The sequence below is a fragment of the Eriocheir sinensis genome, chromosome 11 (genome assembly GCF_024679095.1).
Source record: "Eriocheir sinensis breed Jianghai 21 chromosome 11, ASM2467909v1, whole genome shotgun sequence".
Classification (NCBI taxonomy): domain Eukaryota; kingdom Metazoa; phylum Arthropoda; class Malacostraca; order Decapoda; family Varunidae; genus Eriocheir; species Eriocheir sinensis.
Window position 1 is genome coordinate 13,589,929 of NC_066519.1, and position 10,000 is coordinate 13,599,928.

At 49.2% G+C, this 10,000-nt stretch overlaps 1 protein-coding gene across 1 annotated transcript in view; it reads left to right on the forward strand.

The window, feature by feature from the left end:
• Window positions 1–10,000, forward strand: part of LOC126996883 (inter-alpha-trypsin inhibitor heavy chain H3-like) — a 142,362-nt gene that overhangs the window by 94,876 nt on the left and 37,486 nt on the right. Inside the window, exon 3 of the mRNA XM_050857802.1 lies at window positions 7,771–7,940. Within this exon, the coding sequence (XP_050713759.1) occupies window positions 7,771–7,940 (170 nt within the window). The remainder of the gene's footprint in view (window positions 1–7,770; window positions 7,941–10,000) is intronic.

Here is a 10,000-nt window from a genome sequence, read left to right on the forward strand (position 1 = left end):
ATGACCAACCGTTACGTATCAGCCGGCTCTTTCCTCCCTGACCTTACTCCACCCTTCAGACTCTCCCCTATCCAAGCTTACTCACACAGCCCTCCTAGATCGTTCCTCCATACCCTCAAGCTGTCTTTATTTCTCTGACCTTGCCTTACCCTTCAGACCCTCCCCTATCCACCAAGCTTACTCACACAGCCCTCCTATACCATTCATCAATACCCTCAAGCTGTCTTTATTTCTCTGACCTTGCCTTACCCTTCAGACTCTCCCCTATCCAAGCTTACTCACACAGCCCTCCTATACCGTTCATCAATACCCTCAAGCTGTCTTTATTTCTCTGACCTCGCCTTACCCTTCAGACTCTCCCCTATCCAAGCTTACTCACACAGCCCTCCTATACCGTTCATCAATACCCTCAAGCTGTCTTTTTATTCTCTCCTCCTCTTACCCTTCAGACTCTCCTCTATCCACCAAGCTTACCTACACAGACTTCCACAACGTTTCGCATGCCCCTGAATCTACCTCTCTCTTCTTTGACCTCGCTTCCTACCTTCTCATCGTCCCCTTCTCACCCCAAGCTATCCCTTCAGCGTTCCTCTTCCTATCCACTTCTACAGCCCCTTCCACTACCGTCCCTCTTCATTCTCTCATCCCTGTGCTGTCCTAGTCCCATATGCAAGAGTTATCAGTTTTTCATTCTTTGTCCATCCATGTTCCCTATAACCCGTCTGTCTCTGTCCTGGTTACTTTCAACGTTCCTCTTCCTATCCACTTCTACAGCCCCTTCCACTACCGTCCCTCTTCATTCTCTCATCCCTGTGCTGTCCTAATCCCATATGCAAGAGTTATCAGTTCTTCAGTCTCCCATTCACTCCCATTCTCACTGCATACCATCCCTACAGCATCCCTTCTTCCTACCCACTCCTGCAGCCTCCCACGACCGTCCCACTATGCCCTCAAGCTCACTCTCTCTTCTTTGACCTCTCTTCGTTCCCTCCCACCTTCCCTGTCACTGCAAGCACTCCCATTTTCAACGTAGACTATCCCAACAGCATCCCAACCCACTCCTTATCTCTCCTCCTCTGCCCTCCTCCTCCTCCTCCTGTTCCTCCTGTTTCCCGTTCTCCGACTCTTCTCCTCGTCCTCCTCCTCCTCCTCACGCCCCTCTCTATCTCTCTCCTCTTTATCTCTCTTCCTCCTCCTCCTCTTCCTGTTTCCCCTTCCGACCCTCCTCCTCCTCCTCCTCCCCCTCCTCTCCCGCTGTCTCCAGAAACTCGCCTCTCACATTCCTCCTTCTCCTTCCTCTCTCTCTTAATGAAGGATTATTGGGGTGAAAAGTGACGCCGCCTAAAATTTGAGAGTCTTAGGCACCATTTTTATTTTGTTTTCACCTCCCAAGGCAAGTCGAGTTGGGTGCATCAAGAGAGGTCTAATTTGTCGCCCGGTATTCTTCAGCAAAGTTCAGGAGAGAGCGTTAGATTGGGCTTCAGAGTTCGGGTCCGGTTTGGTGTATAGCGTTGATTGGGTCATACTCTTAACTCCAACAGATCGGCACCTAAGTAGTTACACATATTTGACGGGGCTTTCGTAGGGGTTGTGGGCATTTCCAGGGGTAGTTTTATGACCCTGGTGGTAGTTTGACAGATCAGCGCCCGAGCACACATATTTGACAGAGCTTTCGTAGGAATTTTGGGTATTTCCAGGGGTAGTTTTATGACCCTGGTGGTAGTTTGACAGATCAGCGCCCGAGCACACATATTTGACAGAGCTTTCGTAGGAATTTTGGGTATTTCCAGGGGTAGTTTTATGACCCTGGTGGTAGTTTGACAGATCAGCGCCCGAGCACACATATTTGACAGAGCTTTCGTAGGAATTTTGGGTATTTCCAGGGGTAGTTTTATGACCCTGGTGGTAGTTTGACAGATCAGCGCCCCAGCACACATATTTGACAGAGCTTTCGTAGGGGTTGTGGGCATTTCCAGGGGTAGTTTTATGACCCTGGTGGTAGTTTGACAGATCAGCGCCCGAGCACACATATTTGACAGAGCTTTCGTAGGAATTTTGGGTATTTCCAGGGGTAGTTTTATGACCCTGGTGGTAGTATGACCCTTCCTCTGTACCATGAACCTAAGAAACACACATATTTAAATCTTTCGTAGGAGTTAACATTTCCAAGGGTAGTTTTATGACCCTGGTGGTAGTATGCCCCTTCTTCTGTACCATGAACCTAAGAAATACACATATTTAAATCTTTCATAAGAGTTATCAACATTTCCAGGGGTAGTTTTATGACCCTGGTGGTAGTTTGACCCTTCTTCTGTACCATGAACCTAAGAAACACACATATTTAAGGTTTTCGTAGAGTTGTGGGCATTTCCAGGGGTAGTTTCATGACCCTGGTGGTAGTTTGACCCTTCTTCTGTACCATGAACCTAAGAAACACACATATTTAAGGCTTTCGTAGAGTTGTGGGCATTTCCAGGGGTAGTTTCATGACCCTGGTGGTAGTTTGACCCTTCTTCTGTACCGTGAACCTAAAAGAACACGCATTAGAACCTGTGTAACCTTCCTTTTGGCCTCTGGAAATCGTTGATGTGTGAGGCGAAAGCGTCCGAGAACACAACCTCTGAGAGTGGATTATCTAAGAAGCGACTTTCGAGATGTTTTATGGCGCTGGACGGCTATCTCTGCTGAATTGTTATGGCGCAGGTGGCAGCGAGCGTCGTAACATTTATCTCGCGCTACCATATACACCTTTATTTATGTGGCAGGTGTTAATTAGTTCCCTTTTGCTCGTTTCACTTCGCTTGTTACCGCTCCGTTGAAGGTGAGACTCGCGCGCGTGCTGTCGGTCGCGTCGGGCAAAATTAAGGGCGGCATTGTCAGACCCTTCCGCCCCTCACACCAACTGCTTCCGAAGGCCAAAAAGGAGAGCAGTCGGGTTCTTGTGAGCGTTTTTTTAAGGTTCACGGTACAGAAGAAGGGTCAGACTACCACCAGGGTCATGAAACTACCCCTGGAAAAGCCCACAACTCTACGAAAGCCTTAAATATGTGTGTTTCTCGGGTTTATGGTACAGAAGAGTTAAACTACCACCAGGGTCATAAAACTACCCCTGGAAATGCCCACAACTCTACGAAAGCCTTAAATATGTGTGTTTCTTAGGTTCATGGTACAGAAGAAGGGTCAAACTACCACCAGGGTCATAAAACTACCCCTGGAAATGCCCACAACTACTTCGAAAGCCTTGTCAAATATGTGTGCATGCTTGGGCGCTGAAATGTGTACAGAATATGGTTGTAATAAGTATTGGTTTAGGCTCATGGTACAGAAGAAGGGTCAAACTACCACCGGGGTCATAAAACTACCCCTGGAAATGCCCACAACTACTTCGAAAGCCTTGTCAAATATGTGTTTCTTCAGGTTAATGGTACAGAAGAAGGGTCAAACTACCACCGGGGTCAGAAAACTACCCCTGGAAATGCTTCAAACTCCTACGAAAGCTTTGTCAAATGCGTGTGATTGGGCGCTGAAATGTTTAAGAAAATGCCCCAAAGTTGTCTGCCGGGTCTTTCTCGTCCCTCGCCGTGTTGTGTGTACCGCGTGCCGCCCTGGTCCTCAAGTGCCCTGGGCCTGGGTCACCTCTGGGCTGGGGCGGCTTCTTCAACAACCGGTTTAGTTTCGCTCCACTTGGCTGATTCGCTCCTCCTCCCTCCCATCCTCCCTTCGTCTTTTTTTTTTTTATACTTATTTGAATGCCTCGTCGAGTTGCACATCCCGCTGGTTGGGTAGACTGGCGGGTGGTGACTCACGCTTCTTCCTCCACCGCCGCCGCCACCGCCTTCCAGGGCACGACTCGTTGGCACTGACCCAGCCTTGCCATATTATCGTATTCACCACATTATATTTAACATTTTTAAGCCTCAAACTCTCGTACCTACACAAATAACGATAGAAAATTAAAGTTAGCGTTAAAACTCTTATTCGTTGATGTTGATGTTTTTTGCTATAGTTATCGGTCAGAAACTCCGAAAATGCAGTGCGATGAGTACGATAATTTGGCAATCTGCACTGACCTCTCGCGGCGGCCAGGTGTTGCGTGTGTGAGTCAGCGAAGACGCGGCGAGAAAGTAGCGACGCGGTGCCCCACACACACACAGACCCCCGCCAGACGTGTTCGCCGCACCGGGTCCTGTGAGGCGCGATAAACACTGCATTCCCTCGCGTGGTTCTGGGTCGTATTTTAAAACATTTAGTCGCCCAAGTTCACACATTTGACATGGCTTTCGTAGGAGCTGTAGGCCTTTCCAGGGGTAGTTTTATGACCCTGGTGGTAGTTTGACCCTTCTTCTGTACCATGAACCTTAAAAAACACTCATATGAAAACCCGATTGATCCCCTCTTTGACCCTTAGAAATAGTTGATGTGAGAAGCGATGGTGTCTTAAAATACAGCCCTCTGGTTGGTATTAAAAGACACTCTGGCTTCTCATATCAGCTATTTCTAGAGGCCAAAGAGGGGGTCACTCGGGTTCTAATGAGTGTTTCTTTAGGTTCACAGTACAGAGGAAGACTCACACTACCACCAGGGTCATAAAACTACTCCTGAAAATGCCCACAACTCCTACGAAAGCCTTGTCAAATAGGTGTTTCTAGGTTCACGGTACAGAGGAAGGGTCATACTACCAGCAGGGTCATAAAACTACTCCTGAAAATGCCCACAACTCCTACGAAAGCCTTGTCAAATAGGTGTTTCTAGGTTCACGGTACAGAGGAAGGGTCATACTACCAGCAGGGTCATAAAACTACTCCTGAAAATGCCCACAACTCCTACGAAAGCCTTGTCAAATAGGTGTTTCTAGGTTCACGGTACAGAGGAAGGGTCATACTACCACCAGGGTCATAAAACTACTCCTGAAAATGCCCACAACTCCTACGAAAGCCTTGTCAAATAGGTGTTTCTAGGTTCATGGTACAGAGGAAGGGTCATACTACCACCAGGGTCATAAAACTACTCCTGAAAATGCCCACAACTCCTACGAAAGCCTTGTCAAATAGGTGTTTCTAGGTTCACGGTACAGAGGAAGGGTCACACTACCAGCAGGGTCATAAAACTACTCCTGAAAATCCCCACAACTCCTACGAAAGCCTTGTCAAATAGGTGTTTCTAGGTTCACGGTACAGAGGAAGGTTCACACTACCAGCAGGGTCATAAAACTACTCCTGAAAATCCCCACAACTCCTACGAAAGCCTTGTCAAATAGGTGTTCTTGGGCGACGAAATGTCTTATGATACGACCCGTTTCTGGCCCGCCCGCCGCCGCCACGCCCGCCGCCAGGAATGTGCTGCCCCGCTTTGGTAACGCCGCTCCTCGCCTCGGTCAATTGAGGACGTCGTTTCTGGCCACGTCGCATGCTCCCTGTCCCCTCAACTCCCCGCATGCCACACTCCAAGCCCAGTGTCGGTATTCTCAGAAGCTTCCACCTCTCACGTCAACTCCAACCCGGTAGCAGCGACGGGCCAAATTTGTGGCTTTACCGTGTACCAGCGGCGGGCCAAATTTCTGCCATGATATAAACCTCATAAAATAGATGCTGCATAAACTGATCACACATGCGTTGATATATATTTTGAACTGGTTTGCGTGAGTGATGATTCTTTCTCATTATTTTACTTAGAGGGGCCTTTAACCTAACCTAACCTAACCTAGCCTAACCTAACCTAACTTAACCTAACCTAAGAAACACGACCCCCGCAGCTACCGGGTTAACTCTTTATAGGAGCAGTGAGTAGCGGGCTTTTTTTTCACATTTGTTACCTTTTTTTTATGTCCTTGAACTGACTCCTCTGCTGTAAAAAAAAAAAAAACTATTATCAAACGCCGAAAAGGAGATCAATGGGGTTTTCATGAGTGTTGTTTTAGGATCCAGGACCCATAGGTTGGTATTATAAGACTCTTTCGCTTCTCACATCAGCTATTTCTAAAGGTCAAAGAGGGGGTCAGTCGGGTTCTAATGAGTGTTTCTTTAGGTTCACGGTACAGAGGAAGGGTCAAACTACCACCAGGGTCATACAAGTACCCCTGGAAATGCCCCAAACCCCTACGAAAGCCCTGTCAAATGTGTGAAGGTGTGAGCGGCGAAGCGTGTGAGAATCTTTTATGTGGCCATTAAAATTTGTCGTAACAGGAGCCAAAGCGTTTGAGAATAGACTCCCAGGGTACAGAAGACGCGTTTTGGGGTCGTATTTTAAAACATTTCGTCGCCCAAGTTCACATATTTGACATGGCTTTCGTAGGAGCTGTAGGCCTTTCCAGGGGTAGTTTTATGACCCTGGTGGTAGTTTGACCCTTCTTCTGTGCCATGAACCTTAAAAAACACACATAAAGACCCGATTGATCCCCTCTTTGACCTTTAGAAATAGTCGATGTGAGAAGCGATGGTGTCTTAAAATATAGCCCAAACTACCACCAGGGTCATACAAGTACCCCTGGAAATGTCCCAAACCACTAGGAAACCCCTGTCAAATGTGTGAGGATTTTAGCCGTGAACCGTGTGAAAATACAGTCCCAGGGTAACAGAAGAAGGGTCAAACTACCACCAGGGTCATACAAGTACCCCTGGAAATGCCCCAAACCCCTAGGAAAGCCCTGTCAAATGTGTCTGTGTGTAAGCGGGGAAGCGTTTGAGAATACAGTCCCAGGGTAACAGAAGAAGGGTCATACAAGTACCCCTGGAAATGCCCCAAACCCCTAGGAAAGCCCTGTCAAATGTGTCTGTGTAAGCGGGGAAGCGTTTGAGAATACAGTCCCAGGGTAACAGAAGAAGGGTCAAACTACCACCAGGGTCATACAAGTACCCCTGGAAATGCCCCAAAACCCTAGGAAAGCCCTGTCAAATGTGTCTGTGTGTAAGCGGGGAAGCGTGTCAGAATCAGGTCCTGCGTTTCCCCCGGGGCTGTTCGGCGTTGCAGCGCTTGTCCGCGGCACGTGCTGTTTACTCGGCTACTCCTGAGATTGTTTACATTGCCTCACCTTCCCCTCAGGGCACACTTAACACGCCAGGCTGTTTGACGTGAGAGGCGCAGCGCGGGCCGGCCGTGTGGGGAGATCACCAGCCACTCAGGGACTGTTTTTTACCCTTCTCTAATTGTACCGTCCCTCGGCCAGTCTCTCCCCCTCAACTTCACTCCCCTCCCGCAGACCATATCTCCCTTTTCTCCTCTCCTCCACACTATGTATCTCTCCCTTCTCTCCCCTGAAACCCCCTCTCTCCCCTCTGTCTCCCCTGTAACTCCCTCTCTTCCTCCTCTTCCCACACATATCTCTCTTCTCTCCTCTCCTCCACACCCTCTCTCTCCTTCTCTCCCCACACAATATCTCCCTTCTCTCCCCTCCCCCACACACCTTCTCTCTCCCCGCTCTCTCCCCTGTAACCCCCTCTCTCTCCTTCTCTCCCCACACATATCTCCCTTCTCTCCTCTCCCCCACCCCCCTCTCTCTCCTTCTCTCCCCCACACCCTATCTCCCTTCTCTCCCCTCCCCCACACCTTCTCTCCTCTGTAACCCCCTATCTCCCTTTTCCCCCACACCCTATCTCCCTTCTCTCCCGTTCTCCACACCTTCTCTCTCTCCCCTGTAACCCCCTATCTCCCTTCTCCCCCAGACCCTATCTCTCCCTTCTCCCCACAAAGTAACCCCTCTTCTCCCCTCTCCCCCTCTGCGCAACATGGCAAGTCAGGTCCACTCTAACAGCCCCGTCCTCTTGGTGTCCACAGGCTGGTACTGCCGAGGGCCTGGTGACGGACGTTGAGGTGGAGGCCAGCGTGGAGCACCGATACGTCGTGACCCACGTGGCCACAAGGATGTTTAACTCCCGCCCAGAGCCGTCCCAGCTACTCCTGCAGATGACCCTCCCCAAGGCGGCCATCGTGTCCTCCTTCGTCATGTGGGTACTTAGGGGACACGCACACACGCACACACACTTAACATCACACACACACTCACTCAAGCATTCCGGGGCTTACAGTAACACATATTTTGTAAGGCTTTCCTAGAGGCTGTGTTAGTATTTCCGTGGATAGTTTTATGAGCCTAGTGATAGTTTGACAAGGCTTCTGCACCACACACACACACACACACACACACACACACACACACACACACACACACACACACACACACACTGAGCACCCCTCCCTCCTGTCCCTCCCCCCCCCACCCACACGCTCCTGCCTTACCCCCCCCCCCCCAACACCACAAAGCCACAGGTGTTCTCGAAGGCGCGTTGTCGGTGCCCAGTATGTTCATTTGGCGTGTGTTCGTGTCCACGCTCAGCACCGCCCTCCGCCCTTGGTCAACAAATGCTCTAGATTGTGATGTGGTTGCTGAGCCTCGCCAGAACGCAGCTAAGGGTTGTCGGTTGAGTGGTGGAGTCCCAAGAGGGTGAACAGACATGCAGATCCCCCTCTCCACCCCTCCACTCTATACCCGTCCCCTCCCTTCCCCTCCACACATAGAGTACCCTGCATCCACCTTCCCTCCCTCCTCTCTCTCTCTCCTCCCTCGCACCATTCCTGCTCTCCTCTGCATCTTATCTCTCTCTCTCTCTCTCTCTCTCTCTCTCTCTCTCTCTCTCTCTCTCTCTCTCTCTCTCTCTCTCTCTCTCTCTCTCTCTCTCTCTCTCTCTCTCTCTCTCTCTCTCTCTCTCTCTCTCTCTCTCTCTCTCTCTCTCTCTCTCTCTCTCTCTCTCTCTCTCTCTCTCTCTCTCTCTCTCTCTCTCTCTCTCTCTCTCTCTCCTTACCTCTACCATATTCAAATCTCTCTCTTTCTTTCTCTCTTCCTCTCTCTCTCCTTACCTCTAAAATACCCAAATCTCTCTCTCCCTCTCTCTCTTCCTCTCTCTTTTTACCTCCCTTTCTCCACGTCTATTTAAACACACACTAAACACACACACACACACCCTCCATGACCTTGCCCTTTCTTCGCTACATAATTCCTGTCCCTTTCTGCACCCCATCCTCACCTCCCCCTCCTCCTCCAACTATCCTTCTCCCTCCCTCCTCCTCCTTCATACCTCAAGGCTCCTCTGACTCTCATAACTTGCCTCATGATCCCCATTTTCACCCTCCTTCATCATTCAGCAGGCGGACACAGCGAGGAGTTAACCCATCTTCTTCTTCATCCTCTTCCTCTTCCTCCTCCTCTTCTTATCTCCTCCTCCTGTTTCTCCTCTTGACTCTTCTTTTATCTTCTGTCTTCTTTTCATCCTCTTCCTCTTAATTCCTTCTTTTTCATCCTCCTCTTCCTTTTCTTCTTCCTCTTCCTCCTCCTCCTCCTCCTGTTTCTCCTCCTCTCTCCTCTTCTTTTTTCTTTCGTCTCCATTTCATCCTCTTCCTCTTAATTCCTTCTTTTTCACCCTTCTCTTCCTCTTCCTCTTTTCTTCCTCCTCCTCCTCCTCCTCCTCCTGTTTCTCCTCCTCTCTCCTCTTCTTTTTTCTTTCGTCTCCATTTCATCCACTTTCTCTTGATTCCTTCTTTTTCACCCTTTTCTTCCTTTTCTTCTTCCTCTTCCTCCTCCTTCTGTTTCTCCTCCTCTTCCCTCTTCTTTTTTCTTTCGTCTCCATTTCTCCTCTTCCTCTTAATTCCTTCTTTTTCATCCTCCTCTTCCTTTTCTTCTTCTCTTCCTCCTCCTCCTCCTCCTCCTGTTTCTCCTTCTCTCTCCTCTTCTTTTTTCTTTCGTCTCCATTTCATCCTCTTCCTCTTCCTTCCTTCTTTTTCACCCTTCTCTTCCTTTTCTCTTCATCCTCTTCCTCCTCCTCCTCCTCCTCCTCCTCCTCCTTTCTTCTCCTTTTCGCCCCTTTCTCTAGTTCCTCTTTCTCTTTTTTCTATTTCTCCACCTCCCATTTTTTTCTTTTTATTCCCTTCCCTCTTCTCGTCACCCTCCTCCTCTCTTTATTCTTCCTCCTCCTTCCACCTCTTCCTCCTTTTTTTCTATTTTCATTCTTCT